Here is a 25794-nt window from a genome sequence, read left to right on the forward strand (position 1 = left end):
CTGCTTCTGTCTTGCTTCCACATCGCATTGAAAATTATTTAAATATTCTTTATGGCCGTTATTTTTTCCAGGAGAATATAGGATGAATTGGCTTTCTAAACTAGACAGTTAAAAAAACAATCTACAAATTCATTAGGCACTTCCATGGACAGCCCCAAAGACGTGTTACGCCAACGAGGAGGGGGCCTCACGGGGCCGGAAGCGACGAATGGGGACGAAGATGGCAGACTTCGATTCCCCTCAAAAGCTGTCAGGCGTCCCTCGGCCGCCTGACGGGGTGGGAGGAGGCAGCTGCTCAGAAATCTCCACCGAGCTCATTCGCTCCCTGACCGAGCTGCAGGAGCTGGAGGCTGTGTACGAACGGCTCTGCGGCGAGGAGGTGGGGGAGCTGAGCTTTTTCTGGAAGGACGCAGAGGCAGTGGGCCTAGGAGCCGTCAGTGGGAAATTCGGGCTGTGGGACGTTCTCTTCTTGCCAAGGAACCAAAAAAGCACCTACGCGAGAAGCAGGCGTGTAATTGAGTGTAGGTGGGGCGACCTGTGGAGAAGGCAGTGGCAACCCACTCCAGTACTCTTGCCTGGAAAATCCCATGGACAGAGGAGCCTGGTGGGCTGCAGTCCAAGGGGTCGCTAAGAGTCGGGCACGACTGAGCGAGTTCACTTTCACTTTTCACTTTCATGCATTGGAGAAGGAAATGGCAACCCACGCCAGTGTTCTTGCCTGGAGAATCCCAGGGATGGGGGAGCCTGGGCTGCTTGGGGTCGCACAGAGTCGGACACGACTGAAGCGACTTAGCAGCAGCAGCAGCAGCAGCAGCAGCGACCTCTCTGTTTACTCGGTCTCACGCCCCCAAGCATGTTTCCTGTTACCTAGGCGATCTGCCCGCACTCATCCATTGATTTCCCTGGCCCTTAATCGCCAGATTTCTCTGCTAGAACAAAGTTAGACTTGAGGGGTTATACGCCGACTCGCTTGCTTTTCAAAATAGGAAGAAAGGCTCTCTTGCAACGACTTAGCAGTTTAAAAGTTTTGAAATGCTCTTACCTCGTTATCTCATTTGGGCGGGAAATCATTGCAAATAAACTCGAAGCATTTTAAGACTTCCTTCTGTTGGGAATGATTTAAGAGTAATTTTAGTGTTTCAGGTTAATTCAGGGCTTTATAGAAACTCAAGATTTTAAGATTCAGATACAACTGTCTAATCTTGGACAAGTCGCTTCATCCCTTGTACTTACTTAGCTCTTATTGTTTAGTCGCTAAATCGTGTCGGACTCTTTTGCAACCCTGCGGACTGTAGCCTGCCAGGCTCCTGTATCCATGGGATTTCCCAGGCAAGAATACTGGAATGGGTTACTGTTTTCTCCAGATTATCTTCCCTATCCAGTAATCGACCCCTATCTCCTGCATTGGCAGGCAGATTATTTTTGGCTGTATTGGGTGTTAAGTTACTGCCTGGGCTTTCTCTAGTTATGGTGACAGGAGTTACTCATTGTGTGGCTTCTCTTGTTGCAGAGCACAACTCTAGGGCAGGAGGGTTTGAGTATTTGCCGGCCGGTGGGCTCTGTAGTTGAGGCTCCCAGGCTCTAGAGCACAGGCTCAGTGATTGTGGTGCATGGGCTTAGTTGCTCTGTTGCCTGTGATATCTTCCTGAACGGGGATCTGACCCCTGTCTTCTGCATTTGCAGGCGGATTCTTTACCACTGAGCCACTAGGGAAGCTGTACTTAGCCCTGCATGATATCAAATGAGGAGTGTGGGCTTTATGCTTTCTAACATTCCTTGCAGCCTTCTTTACTTTTCTGTGTGACTTGATGTGAATGCATTTTTGACTGCCAGCCAGCTTCCTTGCCAGTCAGCAGAAAGATCTAAGCTGTGATCTAATAGTTTAGTAGTTGTTCCCTAAACCAAATTTTTATGAAGGTTGAGCGCAGAAGGCAGCTTCGGCCTGGAGCAGGGATGGTCATTGGTATCTTTGAGAATTTTCAAATATTGACTTAGAACAGCTCCAGCGGTTTTTAATACGTTTTTCAGCAAGATGTGCTTTGCAAAGTTCAGTACTAAGCTTGCATTCATTGAGTTAATCAATACTTTGGGGGGAAAGATTAAGTCAGTCTTACAGACAGAACAATATTGGTTTTGTGTTTGTATTTATGTATGTTATTGTTTGGCTTACCTAACATCTGTAAGGGGTGTATAGTACTATCCCTATTTTGCAGATGAAACCCAAGCATAAGAAGATTACATTAGTTAAAAAGTAATTCAAAAATTGACTTGGGTGAGAGAGAATTCTATTTATTGCTTCTGAGTACTGATTATACACTAGAAGAGACTATTTATAACTGCTAGTTTAGAAGTTTCATTTCTTTATTTGAGCCTTTATATTTTAAATGCCTCCCTGTGTTAGGCACTATGCTAATGAAATTGAATAAAAGTTTATTTCATCTCTTTGTTGTGTTCACCTCCAAGCTAGAATGAGATATGCCTACGATATCAGTTATTATGTAATGTAATAACAGCAACAATGAAATATTATTTGTTAAAGCCCTAGGGAGCTTAATGACAGGAAAGAAGACATTTGAAATGGGATTTACTCTTCAACTAAGTAGTTAGATTAGATAACTCTTAAGGTTCTTTCTGACCATGCTAATGACAGGATGTTTCTGTTTCAGAAAGTGGTGGAGAGAGAGCTGGATGCTCTTTTGGAGCAGCAAAATACCATTGAAAGTAAAATGGTCACCCTCCACCGGATGGGGTGAGTCTTCAGTTCAGCAAGAGCTATTTTAAATTTCATCGGGGTCCACTGGATAAGTTATTATTTTTCCTAACTTTGTGTTATACAGCGACAGTTGAGTTTAAATTGGAAAGGAGAATTACCTCCAGGTAAAGTGAATACCCACAGGTGTGGTTAGGTTGTTCTCAAAGTGTCCTTGGGCCAGCAAGTATCAACATTGTTTGGAAACTTGTTAGAAATGCAGAGTCTGAGACCTCACCCCAAACCTACTATACCAGAAACTCTGGGGGTGGGGCTCTAGAATCTCTAGCTTAACCTGCATGTCAAGTGATTCTGATGTATGGCTCAAGTTTGAGAGCCCCTGTTTTGTGTATTCTGTATATTTGCTAGTCATAAAAGTTGCTTTGATTTCATCATCCTCTTAGAGTGTTGGTTAGTGCATTTCATGCTCACTTAGCAATGGGGAGATTCTGCACTCTACTTCTTTGGCAGTACTTATTTAGGGCTGTCCTTTGTGTTTATTTAAATTATTATTCAGTATAAGCCTAAGTTTTCAGTAAAACACTCTTGAGAAAAAGCTATGAATAGAGTGCATGGAGCAGAGTTGTGGGGAGATACAAAAGAAGTTTGACTTCCCAAGTGGCTCAGTGGGTAAAGAATCCGCCTGCAATGCAGGAGTCGCGGGTTTGATCTCTGGGTTGGGAAGATCTCCTGGAAGAGGGCATGGCAACCCATTCTAGTATTCTTGCTTTGAGAATCTTATGGACAGGGGAGCCTGGCAGACTTACAGTCCATAGGGTCTCAAAGAGTTGGACATGACTGAAGTGACTAAGCAAGCATGCTCAAGCAAAAGAAGTGTTAATAGAAGACATAGTCTCCATCTGCAAAAATGTTTTTTCATCTCTTTTACCATCTACTCCTATGGATATGTATACTGACAATGTGTGTCTCCAGTCCAAATCTACAGTTGATTGAAGGAGATGCAAAGCAGCTGGCTGGAATGATCACCTTTACCTGCAACCTAGCTGAGAATGTGTCAAGCAAAGTCCGTCAGCTTGACCTGGCCAAGGTAATCCCATTGAGCTTTTGATATTTGAGTTAGTAGAGGGCAGTAAAGAAGCCACCAGGTTAGAAATTAGAGCAGGACCATCCAATAGAAACCTAATGCAAGATACCAAAACAAGAGAAAGATATCACAGGAAAAACGCCAGACCAATAGCTGTTATGAATATAGACATACAGATCCTCAACAACAGTAGCAAATCATATCCAGCAATGTATTAAAAAAGACTAAACTGTGGGCAAGTGAAATTTATCCCAGTCATGCAAGGCTGCTTTAGACTATCAATTAATGTAATACACCAAATTGATAGAATAAAGGACAAAAACCACATGATCATCTCATAGACTCAAGGCATTTGACAAAACTAAATACCTGTTTTGATGAAAACACTCAACAAACTTGGAAGAGAGGGAACATCTTTATGATGTTAAAGATGGGCTAACATCATACTTACTGGTGAAAAACTAGTTGCTTCCCCCAAAAGATCAGGAACAAAACAAGGATGTTAGCTGCTGCTTTTCAACATTGTACTAGACTTTCTAGCCAGAGAAGTTAGGCAAGAAAGTGAAATAAAAGTCATTCAGGTGGGAAAAGAAAAAGTCTAATATGAACCACATATGTAATTTAAAACTTCCCAGTGACTGTTTTTTAAGAAGCAGAACAGGAGAAAATAATTTTCACAATTTATAAACAATTGTTTAACCCATTATTTCAGAAATTACTATTAAATGGTATTAATGAGACATTTTTACCTTGTTTATTTTTGTGCTAAGTTTGAAATCCAGTGTATATTTTACACGTATGCATCTTAATTTGGATTAGTCACATTTGAAGTGCTCAGTAGTCACAGGTGGAGAGTGGCTACTGTATTGAACAACACAGGATCTGGGTTGTGAGTTTTGCTTGGTTTGTTTGTTTTTTGTCTGTGTGGCTTGTGGGATCTTAGTTCACTAACCAGGGATTGAACCTCATCCTCAGCAGTGAAAGTGTGGAGTCCTTAGGATTGGCTGGCCAGGGAATTCCTCATTCTTGCTTATTTGAAACAAAAATACTTTCCATAAATTTTGCATACATTATTTTATTTATTTTTAATTGAAGAATAATTGCTTTGGATTGGTTTCTACCAGACCTCAACATGCATACATTATTAATTGGATTGCAATGTCATGTTCCCAAAATGTCAGATATACTATGATTATGTTATAAATTTAACAGTATAAGCCAAATATAAATATGGATTATCTCCACTACTGCTTTATTAAAATAAATGACTGGTCACATAAATAAAACTGTGTGATGCTTGTCAGTAGTATTGACCATCACCCACAAGTTTTGTGAGTGGTAGTAGTAATGTTTTTTAGTTTACCAGTGAAGGCTGTAAAAGATCTCTGGTTACTTGGCTTCAGCCCCTGAAACTCCTTACCTCCTGGAGAGATGCTTTTGAAAGAATAGGACGTTGTTTCTAAGCAACAAATCTTTATGCAGAATCGCCTCTATCAAGCCATTCAGAGAGCTGATGACATCTTGGACCTGAAGTTCTGCATGGATGGAGTTCAGACTGCTTTGAGAAATGAAGATTATGAGCAGGCTGCAGCCCACATTCATCGCTACTTATGCCTAGACAAGTCAGTCATCGAGCTCAGCCGACAGGGCAAAGAAGGTTGGCATCCCAAACTGCTGCTTCCTAGTTTCGTTACAAGCATCTGTCATCTGAACTCAGCAGTCTCAATCAGGAAAAGGAAAATTAGGAAATTTAGGAAATTTTCTTGTCTGGTACTAGTACGACACAGTATAGGTCCTAGACCATCCCAGGGCAAAGGTTGTTATTCCTACCTCATGGAAAAGAAAACAATCCAGATCTACTGTTCCTCTGACCAGTGGGTTCTTTACACTGTTCAGGACAATATTGCCTGTTTATACAATTAAAAGTAAATTTTTAGCTTTCTGTTCTGGACCATCCATGACCTCCACCCACTCTTGTCTTTCTAGCCTTTTTTCATGCTATTCGCTCATACATCCATTCATTGTACACGTTTGTTGAGCTCCTCTTTAAACCAGGATATATACTGCTTGGGCTTCCCTTGTAGCTCAGTTGGTAAAGAATCTGCCTGCAGTGCAGGAGACCCAGGTTCGATTCCTGGGTTGGGAAGATCCCCTGGAGAAGAAAATGGCAACCCACTCCAGTATCCTTGCCTGGAAAATCTCATGGACAGAGGGCTGCAGTCCATGGCGTCGCAAAGAGTCGGGCACGACTGAGCGACTAACACTAACACTTATATACTGCTTGCTGCTGCTGCTAAGTCGCTTCAGTCGTGTCCGACTCTGTGCGACCCCATAGACGGCAGCCCACCAGGCTCCCCCGTCCCTGGGATTCTCCAGGGAAGAACACTGGCGTGGGTTGCCGTTTCCTTCTCCAATGCATGAAAGTGAAAAGTCAAAGTGAAGTCACTCAGTTGTGTCCGACTCTTAGTGACCTCATGGACTGCAGCCCACCAGGCTCCTCCGCCCATGGGATTTTCCAGGCAGGAGTACTGGAGTGGGGTGCCATTGCCTTCTCCAATACTGCTTGCAGTTCTCTGCAAATACTCTTCATCTTTCTGTGTCATTGCTTTGCTGTTCTCATTCCCCTTGCCTAGAACGTATGTACCCCATACTCAGAAATCAAAATCTTGCCCATCTTTGAGGAACAAAATATCATCTCTGGGAAGCCTTTTCTGATTACTTCAACCAGAAATGTGACTTGTGGGCACCTTTCTCATGACACTTGTCATACACTGAATTTTACTATAGTCATTTGTGCACAAACCTCATTTCTTGAAGATGATTGTGACTCCTGTGGCAGTGAAGGTATGGCTGACTCACCTCTTCACCATCTATTGCTAGTACAGCGTCTCGCACACACTTAAGTGTTCAATACCTGTTTTTGGAACTCACAGACAAAGTGGCCTAAACCTAACACAGTACCGTTCTCTACATTAGTTCTCATCTTCTCCCCATTGTGCAGGCAGCATGATTGATGCCAACCTGAAACTGCTGCAGGAAGCCGAGCAGCGTCTCAAAGCCATTGTCACAGAGAAGTTTGCCGTTGCCACAAAGGAAGGGGATCTGCCCCAGGTGGAGCGCTTCTTCAAGATCTTCCCACTGCTGGGTTTGCATGAGGAGGGATTAAGCAAGTTCTCAGAATATCTTTGCAAGCAGGTATGGCTCCTGATTGCTTGGCAGGATAATGGTACAGTTCTCCGCCTGCAAACCGGGGCACTGGATGGGTCCATTTTCTGTGGATACCTTATACCTCTGGATTTGAATCCCCTCTTCTTCTGTATCCTGGCGGGACTGGGTACACGCATTCATTCAGCACTTACTGTTACCAGTCCACTTTGCACCAGGCATGGCCTGGACATCTACTGACGTATTCCAACAGACCAAGTGAAAGCATAAGAAAATCAAAATGTAATTTCTCTGACAGGTTGACTCACCTTTTCCAAGCTGTCAACCAGGGACTGGCTTCTTTTAAAAGCATTCAGATTCAGTGGCTAAGACTCCACATTCCCAACGTAGGGGACCCTGGATGGGGAACTAGATCTCACATACCTCAATGAAGATAGAAGATCCTGAGTTATGCAACTAAGACCCAGCACAGCGAAATAAATTTAAAATAATAATAATAAAATAAATGGTACTGGGAAAATAAATAAATAAATAAAAGCATTCAGAGATGTTGGTTAGGGGTTTTTAGATTCGTAACCAGGCTTGAGGGCTCCCCTGATGGGTCAGTGGTAAAGAATCTGCCTGCCAATGCAGGAGTCACAGGTTTAATTCCTAGGTCAGGAAGATGCCCTGGAAAAGGAAATGGCAACTCACTCCAGTATTCTTGCCTGAAAAATCATGGACAGAGGAACTTGGTGGGCTACAATCCATGCGGTCACTAAACAGCGGGACATGACTTAGCGACTAAACAACACCAACCAGGCTTGAGTCTCAAAATAAGACTTGGAGGGGAAAAAAGCCCCAGGCTTGCAGCTCAGAAATTGAGATGAAGCAGGTTAAAACTGAAAAAGAAACAGGCTTCAGTTTAGTCTCTGCTCACCTTCCCCTGGAACCTCACAGGCGTGTGAGCACAGAGTTGTTATTTTTTTTAAGTGTGTGTCACAGTGCATCCTGTCCCCATCCCCCAGTTTTGTGTAATGGAACATTATTTTGCCATTCAGGAAAATGTGACAGTTCCGTATGTGCAGACACAGTTTACTCTCTAACATGTGGCTAAGTCAAACAATAGCATGCCATCATTCATGTTGAAGTTGGAGAGAGCTGCAGTAAAGATTGTATGTTACATAAACATGGGGTGTGTGGGAGACAGTTAGCAGTGGTCACCTCTCAAGAGGAAACTTAGGAGACCAAGAAACATAGATAAGAGAAAGAATTACTTTTCATCCAATACTCCTTTGTTCCTTTTGAATGTTTAAGTGTGTTTTCAGTTCAGTTCAGTCGCTCAGTCGTGTCCGACTCTTTGCGACCCCATGAATCGCAGCACGCCAGGCCTCCCTGTCCATCACCATCTCCCTGAGTTCACTCAGACTAATCAGTGATACCATCCAGCCATCTCATCCTCTGTCATCCCCTCTTCCTCCTGCCTCCAATCCCTCCCAGCATCAGAGTCTTTTCTAATGAGTCAACTCTTCGCATGAGGTGGCCAAAGTACTGGAGTTTCAGCTTTAGCATCATTCCTTCCAAAGAACACCGAGAGCTGATCTCCTTTAGAATGAACTGGTTGGATCTCCTTGGAGTCCAAGGGACCCATTCTAAAAATTAACAAGAAATGAAATGTAACTGATTTATGGTACTTTTCTATGAATACTTTTTTTTTATCAGTGCTTTGTTATCTGAAACCTAGAAAGGGCTTCTACTGTTAATCCCTTAAAATTCCCTTAGAAGTACCCAGATTCTGTCTGCTACTCAACAGAGCACCATTAATAATAACTCTTGCATTATTCTTTGAAACAATTATTGTAACTTGGGACTCTCTCCCCAGTTTAACAGCTGTAGATATTATCAAGGAAAAGGAAGCATCATTAATCCCTCTGAATGGAAGAAGAGTTAACTGCCATGTTAGGTTCTTTGTCTTGCCTGAGGTTTGGACAGCCCACAGCCCCCAAGGGACATTCCTCTGTGCCATCTAGGCTTTCTAGCTTCAAGGGAAACATGGGGAAAAAAGCCACTGGGAGGTCTTTTAGAAAAACTGAGGCTAACCTTTGGTCTAAGAAATATTTGTGGATTTTCTACTTTTTCAGGTGGCCAGTAAAGCTGAGGAGAACCTCCTGCTGGTTTTAGGCACAGACATGAGTGATCGAAGAGCTGCAGTCATCTTTGCAGATACACTGACTCTTCTGTTTGAAGGCAAGCCTCTTTCTCCACTGCAGACACTTCCAGCACCTGCATCCTAGCTTTTCTTTTCTCCTGACCAGCCTGATGCCTTTACTTTAATCCTGTGGTTTGCTATATACTGGTTTATTGGAGAATTAAGGTCCCAATTCAGTATCTGATTCTCAAAGATTAGAGTCTCTCAGATGTTTTGTTCTCCCTCGTCCTTGAGAATAAAACTCCAAGAGTGTATTTAACTAAAAAACGACAGGGGAGAGAGTGATGCTCATTTCCAAAGATGCTCCTGTAGAAACTGTTAGTATAATTTATCAAACGCCTGCTGTTTACCAAGCACTGTGCATAGGTAACAGATTTGCTTAGCAATTCCTGACACCAGTAAGAACCATTTGTGTTCATTTGGGAAGTAAAACAGCCAGAAAGTGTTGAGTTAGACCCCAAGTCAGTCCTGGATAGAAGAAAGGAGTGCATCTGTGGGAAGAACATTTGGAATCCAGCCCTCTCCCTTTCTCCCTTCCAGGAATTGCCCGAATTGTGGAGACCCATCAGCCAATAGTGGAAACGTATTATGGGCCAGGCAGACTTTATACCCTGATAAAATACCTGCAGGTGGAATGTGACAGACAGGTAGAGAAGGTGGTAGACAAGTTCATCAAGCAGAGAGACTACCGACAGCAGGTGAGCAGGGGAAGCTGACGGGGGCTGGAGGCACCCTTAGCCAGCAGTGCTGAAGGGAATAAATCAGGGGCAGGGAGGCTGAGGGGGTGGGGAGTGCAAAGAAGATGCAAGTGGGATAAAGACGTCGAATGCAGACTGGCCTGCATCTTGCCACTCCCCAGCTTACTTTGGATGGGAGGTGTTGTCAAGGTGATAATGGCCTCAGTACAAGGCTGAGAAGGAAATAGAAAGGGCTTCCTAAAATGAACACAACAGAAACAGTAAACCACTTGTCAATCACAGAATGTGCAGCATTGCCATCTGGTGACTGAGTGAGAATTTGATTTCCTAAGGTCTTATTCAATGTTAAATAATTCTGTCTCATATTTCCCCTTTATTCCTTAAGGACTAAAGGTAACATTTGCTTTTTCAGAACTTTAGGTTTCTCCATTTCTTTGAGCAGATAAAATAGGAATCAGTTCAGTTCAATTCAGTCACTCAGTTGTGTCTGACTCTTTGCGACCCCATGGACTGCAGCACGCCAGGCTTCCCTGTCCATCACCAACTTCCAGAGTTTACTCATGTAAACTCATGTCCATCAAGTCAGTGATGCCATCCAGCCATCTCATCCTCTGTCATCCCCTTTTCCTACTGCCTTCAATCTTTCCCAACATCAGGGTCTTTTCCATTGAGTCAGTTCTTCATATCAGGAGGCCAAAAGTATTGGAGTTTCAGCTTCAGCATCAGTCCTTCCAATGAATATTCAGGACTGATTTCCTTTAAGATGGACTGATTGGATCTCCTTGCAGTCCAAGGGACTCTCAAGAGTCTTCTTCAACACCACAGTTCAAAAGCATCAATTCTTTGGCGCTCAGCTTTCATTATAGTCCAGCTCTCACATCCATACATGACCACTGGAAAAACCATAGCTTTGACTAGACAGACCTTTGTTGATAAAGTAAGGGCTGAAGGTAACATATGCTTTTTCAGAACTTTGTTTCTCCATTCCTTTGAGCAGATAAAATAAGAATAGAACTTAGAAATAGGAGTAACCCCATATAGTTTAATTTCTAGAACTCTAGGAGACTAGACATTAGTTCATTGGAATCCAACTAGCATCACTTTTAAGTACAATAATAGAGGTGAACATTAGCATATAAATCAAAAGTAAATCTTTGGCACCTCCCGTTGAGAGCCTCCTTTTAACTTACCTGTTAAACAAACTAAATCTAAACATTCTTATACCAAAAGTCTGGAGGGACCAGCAGGAAGCAGATAGAAGGAGGGAGGGGAAGATTATTCTCATTTCTGTGATATATTGCAGTTTCGGCATGTCCAGAGCAACTTGATGAGAAATTCTACATCAGAAAAAATAGAGCCAAGGTAATAATCCTCTTTTCTTCACTCCATGGAAGTTTGCATCGCTAGTCAAGTATCATTCAGAGGCTACTCTCTTACAGTGTGGTTTACATTTTAAGAATACTTTATCTGTGACTCTCTTTTTAGAATGGAATATAGCATACAAACAAAAGCATACGTATAACATGTTTGTGTTTTGTCAAGAATAGTAGATCATTATCAATGCTGCAGTCTGGGTCTAGAGTTCGTGCTGTTAATCATTACAGTGTACTGAGCATAGAGTACAGGGAAGCATGTAATAAAGGGATATAACCTGGGCTGATGAAGTTCAAGGAAGGGAATCCTGAGGACATGATCTTACATCTGAGACTTTAAGGGTAAATAGAAGGGGATAATGGACAAATGTATATGTATGGCTGAGTCCCTTCACTGTTCACCGGAAACTATCACAACATTGTTAATTAGCTATACCCTTACAGGAAAGAAATAAAAAGTTCCCTTTCATTTTTCTAATGAGTAAGTAGAGGGACTTCCCTGGTGGCCCAGTGGTTAAGGCTCTGTGCTCCCAGTGCAGGGGCATGAGTTCAGTCTCTAAGATTCCACATGCTGCGTGGCGCAGCCAAAAAGATTAAAAAAAGAGTAAATAAGAATAAGGTGAAATGTGTTCCAGGTAGAGGAGAGAGAAAATGTGCAAAGACTCCCTGTATTGAAAACCCAAAGAAGGCTAGTACAGCTGAAGTGCAGGGAGTTGGAGAGAGTCTGCCATGAGGTGAGTCTAGCGAGGTTGTCAAGTCAGGCGGTTTGGTGTTTGTATCCCAAGAGCTGTGGAAAATTCATGATTACGATATGACCGGATTTACGTCCTGAAAAGGTCTCTTGGACGTCAGTGTGGAAAATTAGTTAATTTTGTCTAAAATGTGAGGGAGGGGATCAACTTCATTCCTTATAAGTGGCTATTTGTTATCCCAGTACAGTTTGTTGAAAAGACTATATTCTTTCTTCATTGTATTGTCTTAGCATTCTTGTTGCAAATCAGTTGACCATAAATGTCAAGATATCTGGACTCTTATTAATCTATATGTCTGTTCTTATGTCAGTAAAACCACACTGCCTTGTTTGCTGTTAGCTTTGTGATAAGTTTTAAAATTGGAAAGTGTGAGTCCGCTAACATTTTTTTTCCAAGATTGATTTGGCTTTTTATCTAGGTAGGTGATGGGTGTGGGACACAGTTTAAGGATGTATCCTAAAAAATTCCACCACAGCTACATGAGGGGTTAGGGAAGCATGATTTGTTTTACATGAAAGATAGATCATTTTCACTCGAGCCACTGACAAAAATACGGGCTTCCCTAGTGGCTCAGTGGTAAAGAATCTGTCTGCCAATGCGGGAGACACGGGTTCAATCCTTGGGTTGAGAAGATCCCCTGGGGAAGGAAAGAGCAGCCCACTCCAGTGTTCTCGCCTGGAGAATCCCATGGACAGAGGAGCCTGGCGGGCTACAGTCCGTGGGGTCACAAAGAGTCACACGACTGAGCATATTACACTGAAAATAAAAATACATCTCCCCATCTCTTATGCAACTCTGGCAGCGTTTTTGGGGTGAATAATTCAGGTGAAACATGAAAATGGAACATGTGGTTGGCCACCGTCTCTGGCCACAGCTGGGCCAGCAGAGCCAGAAGGACCACTTGGCATAGCTGACCCCCCTGGGCCTGGGGGAGGGGCTTCAGGACTCTATTTGCCCTGCAGCTCTTTTATCTGAAGGGTCCAGTGTCCTGCTTGTGCCTTCTGCTCCACGTGTCTTAGGGAACTGGATCCTATCCTGACTGAGGTCACCCTGATGAATGCCCGCAGTGAGCTCTACCTACGCTTCCTCAGGAAAAGGATCAGCTCAGATTTTGAGGTGGGGGACTCCATGGCCTCAGAAGAAGTCAAACAAGGTAAAAGGTGTTGCCCGTGTTCCCTGGGATGGGTCGGGGTGTAGTTGGCTCTGTTTTCTACTAGTTAAGTCACAGATTCTTTTAATGAGGAAATAATTGGGGCTTATTAGTCTCTGGGGAAGATCTGTGGACAAATTGACTCTCAGGAGGAAATCTGGACTTACCAGATTTTAGAATTGGACTGGGTCTTTGAGGCCACCTAATCATTGTACAGATGAAAATGGCTAAAGGCAAGAATGGTTCAGTGAATCTCCTGTTCTTTTCCCCACACCCTGCTTCCTCACCAGCTCAGATTTCAGGACTGGTGTTTAAGTAGGCAGTATGTGCACATGATAGATAGGTAGGTTGATAGAACAAAAAAATATACATAATTTCATGAGGGAACTTTAAAGAGTGATAAGAATATTCTAAAACTGGATTGTGGCTATTGTTACAAAACATAAAGTTACTGAAAAAAAAATCAATGAATTGCACATATACAATGGTTGAATTTTATGCTATATAAATTACACCTCATGTAGTATTGAAGCATAATATTGAGAAAACCTTTCACTCCCTCCCTCAGTCTCCCCGTTCTCTCAGTCACAATTTTTGAAGGAATAAATATGTTGACTAAAAAGGTGTGCCACTGTCCTATTTTACTGACACACTGACTCCAGGTTTTTAAGAAGAGTGTTTAATCCCTTCTGGTTGAGTATATGCAGAATTCTCTTAACTGGAGACCTGAAACTCACCCAGCATCTGTGGCAATCTGCGTGGCTTGTACCACTAATGCATGGCAAGGGAATTATTTATATGACCTGGTGGTTTGTTTTTTTTATTTGTTTTGGGCATTGCTACAAGATTTGTGAGATCATGTTTCCCCATCAGAATCAAACCCATGCCTCCTGCAGTGGGAGCACAGAATCCTGACCACTGGCCACCAATAAAGTCCCTGAATTGGTGTTTAAAAGAGGATTTGAGCTCATTTGGAGTTTGGTACTTATTGCTGTTAATAATGACCATGTATGTTCAGAGTTGTGCTGTTTAATACAGTAGCCACAAGCCACAGGTAACTATTTAAATTTTAATTAAAATTAAATAAGGGCTTCCCTGGTGGCTCAGGATGATAAAGAATCTGCCTGCAATGCAAGAGATGCAGGTTCAGTCTCTCGGTCAAGAAGATCTCCTGGAGAATGAAAGGGCTAACCAATCCAGTATTCTTGCCTGGAAAATTCCATGGAAGGAAGAGCCTGGCAGGCTACATACAGTCCATAGAGTCACAAAGAGCCAGACAGGACTGAACAACGAATACTTTCACTTTTCACAGAATTAAATAAAATTTAACATTCAGTTCCTCAATCATATTAAGCCCATTCCAAGTACTTAATAGTGGCTGCTACATTAGGCAGCAGATACAGCACATTCCTATCACAGAAAATTTTGTTGGACAGCACTTTTTATAGAATGAAAAATCTAAAAACTGCAACCTCCAATTACTGTGATTTCCAGTTATCTCTAATAATGCCAAAATGTTTGGAAATAATGCATTGTCTAAAAACAGTAATTAAAAAAAATATGGACTATCTACATAAGATATCACACAGCCGTTAAAGATCAGTAAGCTAAAAAGAAAAACTACATAGAAACAATGAAATATTTATGATGTAATTTTTAAGCAGGATACAGAATTGTATCAGTACTGTGATTGCAACCATGTAAATTATGTACAGACTTGGAACAGAGACTAGAAAGGGACCTTAAAAAAAAATAAATAAATAAAAGACCTATTTCCTTTGGGGAAGAAGAGTGAGTATTCCTTTCTTGGCTGTCTCCTAGAGCACCAGAAGTGCCTGGACAGACTCCTCAATAACTGCTTACTGAGCTGCACCATGCAGGAGCTCATTGGTCTATATATCACCATGGAGGAGTACTTCATGAGGGAGACTGTCAACAAGGTAGGAGAGAAGAACCCCCCCCCCCTCGCCCCACCAGAGATGGGGCATCCTGTCCAGGAAGCCAGGCTGACGGCCGAGGCATGTCATATTTCTCGGTCCTGCTTTGAGAATACCCTGGCATGCCGACTAAGTGTACTGCTTTGAATGGTCAGAGGGCATCTTTGGGGTGATCAGGCTCTTCATGGACCCAGATGGGACTTCTTCCCCAAGGGTCATAGAAGAGCACTTCAGCTCCTCGGGAGCCTCTCTGCCCCCCGCCTCCATAGCAGTGTGTGGGTGAGGAGCCGTGGAGAAGATGGGCCTCCCCTGGTGTCTTATATCCTGCATACCAGATATTCTCGGGGCAGACACCGTAACTACTTAGTTTCCTAACATTGGTGATCAGTAGGGAAGTGAACTGTTTTAGCAAGGAGGAGCCACTCCAAGCGGTGACCAGAACAAGCTATTTTAGGAAAAGCACAGACAAAGTACAGGACTATCTAGGACCATGACAGAACTGGGGCCCTCACTGGGCAATCTGCCTCTGGGGTAGGCTGTGGCGCTGGACACCTATGAGAAGGGCCAGTTGACATCCAGCATGGTGGATGACGTCTTCTACATTGTTAAGAAGTGCATCGGCCGAGCCCTGTCTAGCTCTAGCATCGACTGCCTCTGCGCCATGATCAACCTCGCCACCACAGAGCTGGAGTCTGACTTCAGGTACAGCCACCACCCTTTCCACTCTCTGGGAGGCGGAAGGGTCCTCCTGTTGGATTCCTGGGGCCCATTTTGTTTCTCCCTTTTTTTCCCTTATGATTCAAGTTCAGTTCTATACAGGCTATAAGCTATAGCACCACATCCTTGACTCCAGGCAGTTGTGCAGCACCCCGATACCTCATAGGCCAAATCTGTATTTCCTGGACTGGATTCTTTCTGGCCCTCAGACTGAGGAAAGGGAACAGGCGCCTCAGATGAAGGCAGCAGCTGTAATGTTAATGGTGATACTTACCTCTGCTACCAGGCAGGCACTGTGCCGATGCCCTGCTCCCGTTCAGTCCTGACAGTGCCCCTGTGAGGTGGGAGCCACTGGCTCTCTTATGTAGATGAGGGACCCGGGGCCCAGGGAGGTCGCACACTCCCGTTCACTCCTGACAGTGCCCCTGTGAGGTGGGAGCCGCTGGCTCTCTTCTGTAGATGAGGGACCCGGGGCCCAGGGAGATCACACACTCCCGTTCAGTCCTGACAGTGCCCCTGTGAGGTGGGAGCCGCTGGCTCTCTTCTGTCGATGAGGGACCCGGGGCCCAGGGAGGTCGCACATCTCATAAGTGGTAGAACACGGAGTGGAGCCTGACCTTCACATGCTGTTGTCTCCACGCTCACATGGCGCTGCCTTCACCGAGCTGTGCTTCCTCCTGAGCATGCTGGAGCTCAGCGCCGCTCGGTGACAGCCTTGCAGTCAGTCAGGAGCCGGCCCCATCAGTGCCTTTGAGGGGGTGCGGCCTCTCATGCCCTGACTGCTCAGGGCCTCCTGCTCCCTGGGAAGAGCAGGTTACGCTGCTGGCTCGGGGTGGTGAGCCGGCTGGTGCGCCCGTCCTGGAGGCCAGGTTGCATGCTGCCAGTCCCCGTGTGCCCCTCTGCCCCAGGGACGTCCTGTGTCACAAGCTGCGGATGGGCTTCCCAGCCACCACCCTGCAGGACATCCAGCGCGGGGTGACCAGTGCCGTGAGCATCGTGCACAGCAGCCTCCAGCAGGGCAAGTTCGGCACCAAAGGCATCGAGAGCACCGACGAGGCCAAGCTGTCCTTCCTGGTAGGCGGCCCCGCAGGTGGGGGCTGGGCTGCGCCACGGTTAGCCAGCCGTCGACTGGAGACTTCTCCTCCAGTGTCTGCAGAGGCGGAAAATTCCTCCTTTAGGGAAGGCTCCTTCTAGAGGTTCTGAAACCATTTAAATCTAGGGACCTTTTTCAGAGCAGCCTGAGCCAGGACATGTCCTGTTCCTGCCAAGAAGGCTGGCCGCCTCAGAGCTCCCCAGTGCCCATTCCCAGGAGCACCCCCAGCTGTTAAGGGCTCCACTGAGTACCAGGCTTGGATGACATCTGTGCCAGCCCCCAGACCGCTTCTCTGAGGATGGCCCACAGTGGGGGAGGGGGCTGACCCATTAGGCCTACCAAACTGCTTTTCTGGCACACTTCTTAGACTTTCAGCCTCCTCAGGAAGGTGAGCTTCTTCAAGCGCTACTACCCAACATGACAGGTGTGTGACAGCTGGGGAAAAAGTACGGGAGGATGAAAGGGTTCATACCGGGCAACAACCAACTTGTGATGAGCCCAAAAGAATGCGCATGAGTCCTGGGCCTGTGGTCAGGCCTTTCTGGCACCTGCTGTCTTGGCCTGTGTGGGTACGGTGCTATCAGAGGCCGTTCTGCCCTCCCTGCATTAGCCAGACTCTTCTCGGCTCCTGGGGTTCAGAGACCTGAAGGAAACATCCGACAGTGGAGCTCTCAGTCGACAGCAGTCCACAGATGGAGTCCTGAACACCCTGCAGGGGATGCAAAAATGTATATGTGTTTTTTTCTGGAAGCAAGGTTCTTAAGCTTTTATTATTCTTAAAGGGAACTATGACATCAAAAAAGTTGAGACGTTGGTTTCAGAGACAGAAGCCTAAACATGCTAATTTTTGCCTTGTCCCCATGCAAGGGAAAACCACAGTAACCAGTCCTCAGACAGATCCAATGAAGTCTATTCAGGCAGTCCTACTTTCTCCTTGTCATTGAAAATATTTTCCCTGAGCATGGGTCCTGTCGATTTAGGATGTCATGGTTGTTGCCAAAAAAACACAACAGGATTCTGTCCAAGAAATTATTGCCTCTGTACCTTTAGAGAACTTTGCCAGCATTTCTGGCAACCAGCTTCATATAATCATGAACTGACTTTAATTTTTCATTTTTATTTGCATTCTATTTCATTCTTCACAGAACTTTCATTTCTCTGCTCAGAAACGACTCCCTGCTACCTACCACATCAAAACTAAACATCTTTGCCTGGGCATTTTGCTGAGGGCCTCCTGAGTCTGGCACATCTGTCCCTCTAGTCCTGTTTTCCATCCCTTGGCTCCATGGGTCCCCAGTAGGCTGGCTGCTATGCGCTCACACATTTGCTGCTCCCATTCAGACAGCTCCATTGTTTGAGGCCCAGAAGATAAGGCCGACAAGAAAAGGTGATGCTAAATGCTTGGTGACAGTTTTCTAGTTTTCCTGACGCCAAGTACTTAAAATGTCATCACTCGCACCACAGGGCCTACTTCTTATGTCACCTTGATTTATTTGGCTGTCAAGATGAATTCCCCGACGGTGCTGATATATCAGTCACTGTGAGCTGGGATAAGCCCAGTGAATCCATGCTTACAAGGACTGTCAGTACAAGGAAACTTTGAAATCAATACTACTTGAACCCAAATCCATTTTCCCCTCATGACAGATTTTTCTTATGCCCTCAAATGCCTTGGAAACATTGATGTTATGGCTTCCATCCTTGAGCTGTCGTGACAGTGCAGCTGCGTCTCCAGAGGCTGGTGATGTTGGTGGCCAGGTGTTGCGACACGCGAAAGGGACGCCTCCAGTGTCATCCATCCAGTGTGCACGCAGCCGCAGCAGCACTGCCAGCAGCATGGCCTTCCAGCGCCGGCTGCAGGAGGCGGACAAGGGCAGTGTTCCTGCGAAAGGCAAAAGGGACATCCAGTCCCCGTCCCTGGGGTTCTGAGCCTCTTTCACCCAGAAATCCTGAAGTTTCTGGCTCGCCTCTTGAAGCATCCGCTTCTCCCCGTCACCTCGACCTTCCTGGGCGTGGCACTAGCACACCCGTCAAAGGGGAGCGCGGTTGTCTCAGACTCAAACTTCTCCCACACAGCGGCTTCCAGATCAGTATTCCCAAACCACATCGGTGCTCATATAGTGTCCACCTGCTTTACACATTCCTCAGCCCCAGCCCGCGTCCAGGACCGCGTAGCACCTGCGCCCCAGGCTGACATCACCTGTCTCTGCAGCCCCACCTCGTGTCATTTCCCTGCACGTCTACCCCCGACTCTCCTGGTCTCCAGATGTGTTTTGGGGTTTTCTGCCACTCTGCATTTGCCTTTATTATCCTTTCTCCAGAAGATAGTTATTCATTCATTCAACAAATATTTATTGAGAAACTTCTGTGTATCAGGCACTGTTGTGGGTTTTTGAGCTGCACTGCCCAGTATGCTGTGGTTATTTAACTTGAAGCTAAAAATCCAGTTGCGGAGTTGCACCAGCCACATTTCAAGTGCTCAGTAGCCACACATGGTTATTGCTACTGTACTGGACAATTCAGATTTAGAACATTGCCATCATCAAGAAAGTTCTCTTGGACAAACTAGATCCCTGCCTTCGTGGAGCTCTCATTCGAGTGGGAAAGGCAAACAAGAAACAAATAAGACAATACCAGATAATCCTAAGTACCATTACGATAATATCAAACAGGACAGTGGACTAGCAGAAGCTGGTGGGGGTGGAGAAATGCACTCGCCTTTCTCTCCAGAATTATCTCCTTGCCTCCTGAGTCCCTCTCAGGTACCAGCTCTGCCATGGAGCTTCCTGGTGTGCCTGGCTTCTTTCCTCTAAATGGCCACCACAGTTTCTACCTTAATTGCCATTTTTGTCACCACTGCTTTTTACGATTGGTGTTTGTGCATCAAGCTCATACGGAGGTGAATTATAGAGAAAGGAGCCCTTGACCTGGAGTGGGGAAACCTAAATTCTAATGCTGGCGCTAATGCTGTGGCCTGTCGCTCGCTGAATCACTATCCTCCTCCTCTGCTTTATGTTTTCCTTGTGGCGCTTATCCCTCCCTGACATTTATTATTGACTTTGCTTCAGGAATGTATACTCTACAAGGGGCTGAATTTTTTTCTGTTAACCACTTTCTTCCCAGTACCTTCCATAGTGCCTGGCACATAGTGGGCACTTTAAATATTTGCTGAATCAAGAGTTGACTGACCTTGTTGAGTCATTTCACCCTCTTAGGTGTCTTGTTTACCCCTGTGAGCTGGCTTAATAATACAGTTGACTGTATTATCAACATGGGTTTGAACTGCACAGATCGACTTATACATGGATTTTTTCCGTGGTAAATACTATAGCTCTGTAATTCACGGTTGAATGTATGGATGCAGATTCACAGATGCAGGTGGGCTTCCCAGGTGGCGCTAGTGGTAAAGAACCTGCCCACCAATGCAGGAGGCACAAGAGACGCAGGTTCAGTCCCTTGTTTGGGAAGATCCTCTGGAGAAAGAAATGGCAAGCCACTCCAGTATTCTTGCCTGGAGAATCCCATGGACAAAGGAGCCTAGTGGGCTACAGTCCATAGGGTCTGAAAGAGGGTCAGACACGACTGAAGTGACTTAGCACGCATGCACAGATGTAGACCTGGAGGGCCAGCTATAAGTTATATGCTGACTTTTTACTGTGCCCCTAACCCCAGTGTTGTTCAAGGGTCAGCTGTACTTGTTTTGCAGAAGGTATTTGGCAGAACCACAGACCTAATGGTTGAGCAAATACTTGATAGGTAATAGGCTCTCAGGAAGCATTTCTTAAATCAGTGACAGCCTTTGCATCCCTGACCTTGGCTTGGAGGTTTGGAGGCCCAGGATTTCTCCCAGACTCGTATGCCTACACATGGAACAAAAAGACCTGAAACCCTGTATCTCTACCTCTGAGGTCAGATAGCTTCTCTGCCTCTTTGTGTCAGGCCCTGGAGAAAGGGCAAGCCTGGTGCACCATGCTGCCTGCTGAGACCTGAGCCCCCTGCCTGGCGACAGTGCTGAGGGTGGTCCTTAGCTGCCCTGAACCTCAGGAATGGGTACCAACAACAGTGAGCAGGAAGTGATGTTCTTCTGTCCTGTCTCCCAGGTGACGCTGAACAATGTGGAAGTCTGCAGTGAAAATATCTCCACTTTGAAAAAGACGCTTGAGGTAAAGGGGACCCTGGCTGTCGGCTCTCTGCGGCCTTCCCATGCCTCCTGTTGAGAGTGAGCCCTGTGCGCTTCTCCTGCTGGGGCCGTGGCATTCCTGGCATTGAGCCGGCCCTTCCTCAGAGCACTTGAGGGGGTTTGTTAGTGATTGAGATAGTAGCAGCGCATCTCTGAACTACAGGAAGATTATGACCCATGAGTTGGGAGATCAGAATTCAGGTTAGCTCTTTCAGCACATACTTGGCATGTGACCTTGGACAAATCCCTGAGCCTCACTTCTGTCATCAATGAAATGAAATACAGATCTCCATGGGGCCCTGCTCCTGGTTTGTTGGGTAGCCTGGGTAAAAAAAAAAAAAACCAAACAGGATTGAAAGCACTTTATAAAAATAATAAAGTCTTCCATAAATTTTGAGATAAAAATGATTCTGAGGGGAATTCACTGGCAGTCCAGCGGTTAGGACTCTGCGCTTTCACTGTGAGGGCATGGGTTCAATCCCTGATTGGGGAACTAAGATCCCACAAGCTGAGTGGCACAGCCAAAAAAATATGTAGGGTTCACTTAACCCTGTAGAGAGCCAGTTGTTGTCATCGTTTTTTAGAGAAGGCCATATAACAATGGAAGTTACTTGGGCTTGTCAGTCAGAACCCCTGAGTTCACATCTCCATTTGACCACTGGCCAGCTGTGGGGCCTGAGGCAAGTTCTCTGACCTCCCTGAGCCTCAGTTTTCTCTCTTGTAAACAGGAAGGATGGTCTCTGCCCCACAGGTTTGTTGTGAGAATTAAGACTATAAAGCACCTGGCATATGAGCAGCATGCAGTGGTGGTTAATGATTGTATCAGTAGTTACACACAACAGCATGGAGCATTTACTTTGTTAAATACTAGAAAACAAAGAGCCTAGCTCCACTCCACTCCTGAACGCCGCCTCTGGGAGAGGAGAGGAGCCAGGCTCCTGCCTCCCCGCAGGCACCAGTACCTGTGAAGGCGCTTTGCTGCAAAAGCACAGGGCTCTGTGCTGAGGCTGGTGCTGAGCGCTGGCCTTAGGGCTGGGCCACCTGAGGCGGCCTGGAGCAGACACAAGGAGAGGGCCTCCGCACTGGTGGGCTTCCTGAGGGAGGCTCAGGGGGCTGCTGTAAACTGGACCAGCTTAGGAATTCACCCCAAAATGGTCTTAAAATGGAATAAAAGCAATAGTCACAAAGGACCAGTAGCATAGTCTCTCACATCGTAAGTATTCAACACGGTGGCCGTCACTGTTGTTTTTAGGTCATGGCACGTTAAATTGTGTCCCTGACTTTTTCTGTAACATTAATTAGTCTGCTGGATTTTGGTCCCTTAGCAGCTCTTCCTCACTGCTGCTCCCGCTGGAGCCAAAACAGCACAAACTGAGGAGGCTATAGGAAATGCAGGCAGCTCCTGGCAACCCAGAGCAGCGTCCCTGTGCGCTCTCTACTACTCAGCCTCCGTGCGGAGTTTACGAACAGGTGCTCTGGAGCTGTAATCCCCGGCTTCATGACAGTGCTGTGTGACTTTAGGCCAATTACTAACTTCTCTGTGCCTTAGTCTCCTCATCTATACAATGGAAATAATAATAGTACTTACTTCATAAGAAAAGTACTTTAATAAAAGTAAAATGCTTGAAACTGGGCCTGGCACCAGTAAGCTCTTAAATCTTAGCTGTGGTCATGATGCTATTCCCTGGGCTCAGAAGCCTGATGGCTGGGTGTTCTCTCCTAGAGTGACTGCACCAAGCTGTTCAGCCAAGGCATTGGAGGGGAGCAGGCCCAGGCCAAGTTTGACAGCTGCCTTTCTGACTTGGCTGCCGTGTCCGGCAAATTCCGAGACCTCTTGCAGGTAAGCCCCAGTCCTGGGCTTGTGTCTTGCTCTGAGACTACCATTACTGGCTTATCGTGGGTTCCACAATATAAGGAAACGGGGGCGGTGGGGAGAAGGCGTGAGGGAGCAGAGTGCCCACCGCTGAACTTGTGCGAGTCCCTTGAAGACTCCAGGCTTTCAGCACTGCTGCTGTCACGTTGACAAGCTGGCGTTAGGGTCCTCTAGAATCTCCACTCGGCCTCCACAGCGCCCGGCACTCTCAGGAAGGTGCTCAGGAGAAACGGAACCACGTGGGTACTCAGACCTGCATGGCCTTAGCCGGAGGCGCTGCCTGGTACCAGGCGCTGAGAAATCAGACCAACCCCATGGTTGCATCTCTGGCCTGGACCTGAATCAGGATATATCTCGAAAGGAACAGGTTGTTCCTGGCCTCCTGGATCAGCATCATCTCTGCTAGATCTCAGAGAGGGCCTGCAGAAAAGGCTCCGAGCTGAGGATGCCCTGGCAGACAAAGGGTGGACGGAGCGGAGAAAGGGAAGGGATGGGGCACGTGCCTCCCGCATCTGACGCGTCTCTGCCTTGTCCTGCAGGAAGGGCTCACAGAGCTGAACAGCACAGCCATCAAGCCGCAGGTGCAGCCTTGGATCAACACCTTCCTCTCTGTCTCCCACAATATCGAGGAGGTCAGCCTGACCACAGGCAGCTGTCAAGCCCAGGATTGCCCCACATTCCCTGGCCCCCAGTGGTGGAGCTGTCTTACAGGCTCATCTCCCTCACCCTCGAAGGCTAGCTTCCTCCCAGTAACAGGTTGTTCTTGCAGTCAGAGGGCTCCAAAAGACATCTAAAAGGAGTTTGCCTTGATGTATTCTCTTTTATTGAGGCTCTTTTTGCCCCACATCTTTTCATGGCTTCCCAGCTGGTGCAGTTGGTAAAGAACCTGCATGCCAACGCAGGAGACACATATTAGATCCCTGAGTCAGGAAGATCCTCTGGAGGAGGAAATGGCAACCCACCCCAGTATTCTTGCCTGAGAAATCGCATGGACAGAGGAGCCTGGCGAGCTATAGTCCATGGGGTCACAGAAGAGTCAAGCACAACTGAGCATGTCTACACAATCTTTTCATTCCTATAGAACACAAGACACAAGAGGGGTGAACTGCCGGGAGGTTCACCATGTTGTTTGGGCCACCGCTTCAGTTGCTGGTCAGAAATATGATGCAGAAGCAGCAGTTTTTGCCAGCCTGGTTTTAAGCTGGCTTTAGGCTAGATGAGTCATAAGCTACAGAAGTGTTTCCCTAGAGGAGAGGAAGTGGGGTGGGAGTGAATGGTCCTTGGAGAAGTCCCTGCTGACCCACCTTGCTTCCTGATGTAGGAGGAATTCAGTGACTATGAGGCCAACGATCCTTGGGTTCAACAGTTCATCCTTAATCTGGAGCAGCAAATGGCAGAGTTCAAGGTGAGCAAGGGCTCTCAGGACCAGTCTGTAGAATTCGCCACCTCTGCCAAATCAGCCGCCCTGAGGCTTCTCATCGCACTCCTGCTGGGAGCCCGGGATGCCCTTCCAAGCCCCAGGCCGTGGAAGCATTCCCGACAGCTCGTATGGAGGCAGCGGGGCAAGGTGGGACCCCCACTGACGTCAGTCTCTGCGTGCAGGCCGGCCTGTCCCCAGTCATCTACGACAGCCTGACCAGCCTCATGACCAGCCTCATCACAGTCGAGTTGGAGAGAGTGGTGCTGAAGTCCACCTTCAACCGGGTAACGTGAAGACAGCACAGGCCTCCACCCTACTGTTTTCCCTAAGTTGGACCAGTCTGTGCCCTCCCTGCTACCCCAGGCCCTGTGCATCTAGGCTCAGTGCTGCCCTGAGGCAGCAGAGCCAACTGAAGCACATCCGAGTCCCCGCTGGCCTTGCAGCCAAGCACTGAGCAAAGCTGGGGGCTGGTGCTGCTTGGCTGGAGGGCTAGGCCTTGAACTCGTGTTCCCTTGCAGCTGGGCGGTCTGCAGTTTGACAAGGAGCTGAGGTCACTCATTGCCTACCTTACCACGGTGACCACCTGGACCATCCGAGACAAGTTTGCCCGGCTCTCCCAGATGGCCACGATCCTCAATCTGGAGCGGGTATGTGGGGCTCCCCTGGCCTTGCCAGAGTAAGGTGACTCAGAGGAGAGGCAGAGACAAAACCTGGGTCTCCAGCGGCAGCCCAGCCCTGCCGGCCACCTCCTTCCTGAGTGCCCCGGCATTGCCTCTGGTGGAGTTCCTGGGCCTCCCCTCAGGCTGGCCCCTCTTTGCTGACCCTCTCTGCTCTTCCCACAGGTGACAGAGATCCTAGATTACTGGGGCGCCAACTCAGGCCCGCTGACGTGGCGCCTCACGCCTGCTGAAGTGCGCCAGGTGCTGGCCCTGCGCATAGACTTCCGCAGCGAGGACATCAAGAGGCTGCGCCTGTAGCTGCCGCATGAGCCCAGCCGGTTCCCCTGCTGGCAGCGGGGAAACAAGGCCTCGACTCAGGCCATTCTCTGTTCTCAGGCCTGTCGGGGTGCTTTAGGGGACAGTGTCTCCCCATAGAGAGAGGTAGGTCTGCCCTGGCTCCTAACTAGGTGGGACCGCCAGGCGGGCCAGCCTTCCACACGGAGGGTCATCCTCTCGTCCTTGGATGTGGCAGCACGAGAGCTGCCTCCCTGCCAGTCCCAAAGGACTCGGGCCTGGGGACCTGAGGTTTACTCCAAAGCGAGGCTGTGATATTTATGATCGCCCTGAATAAACAGGCTCCTTGAAGAGAGGCCAGTGTGCTGTTTCCAGGAAGGGCTGGATGCTACAGGGCAAGACAGGTCCACGAGCTGCACTGAAATGTGAAGGCAAAAGCCTGACTCCTCAGCCTCCTCTGGTGCCCAGGGCGGCACATGACAACAGGTGCTCACCTGTCCC

General features: G+C 46.9%; 1 protein-coding gene and 1 long non-coding RNA gene across 2 annotated transcripts; one reads left to right on the forward strand and one right to left on the reverse strand.

The window, feature by feature from the left end:
* The first annotated feature begins 173 nt into the window (after positions 1-173).
* Positions 174-25648, forward strand: COG4 (component of oligomeric golgi complex 4). The gene is made up of 19 exons (XM_069552340.1): positions 174-379; positions 2667-2749; positions 3683-3797; positions 5277-5451; positions 6796-6989; positions 9080-9185; positions 9688-9845; positions 11149-11207; positions 12990-13123; positions 14942-15060; positions 15593-15759; positions 16683-16848; positions 20968-21030; positions 22771-22887; positions 23460-23552; positions 24242-24325; positions 24523-24624; positions 24859-24987; positions 25183-25648. Exons 1-19 carry the CDS (start codon positions 209-211, stop codon positions 25315-25317), a joined length of 2370 nt encoding a protein of 789 aa, XP_069408441.1. The 5' UTR covers positions 174-208; the 3' UTR covers positions 25318-25648.
* On the reverse strand, positions 10199-16136 carry LOC138419462 (uncharacterized). The gene is made up of 2 exons (XR_011248981.1): positions 16049-16136; positions 10199-10832 (listed from the first exon to the last, which is right to left on the reverse strand). It is a non-coding gene; the product is annotated as an uncharacterized lncRNA (long non-coding RNA).
* Positions 25649-25794: the final 146 nt, after the last annotated feature.

The sequence above is a fragment of the Ovis canadensis genome, chromosome 14 (genome assembly GCF_042477335.2).
Source record: "Ovis canadensis isolate MfBH-ARS-UI-01 breed Bighorn chromosome 14, ARS-UI_OviCan_v2, whole genome shotgun sequence".
Lineage (NCBI taxonomy): Eukaryota > Metazoa > Chordata > Mammalia > Artiodactyla > Bovidae > Ovis > Ovis canadensis.

What these genes read in the sequence shown, in the direction of transcription:
- COG4 (XM_069552340.1), top strand. Translation starts at nt 209, where the DNA reads ATGGGGACGAAGATGGCAGACTTCGATTCCCCTCAAAAGCTGTCAGGC. An exon ending in ACTGACTCTTCTGTTTGAAG is followed by an intron (nt 9,186 to 9,687) that starts GCAAGCCTCTTT and finishes TCTCCCTTCCAG; the next exon opens with GAATTGCCCGAATTGTGGAG. An exon ending in GAGCTGGAGTCTGACTTCAG is followed by an intron (nt 15,760 to 16,682) that starts GTACAGCCACCA and finishes CCTCTGCCCCAG; the next exon opens with GGACGTCCTGTGTCACAAGC.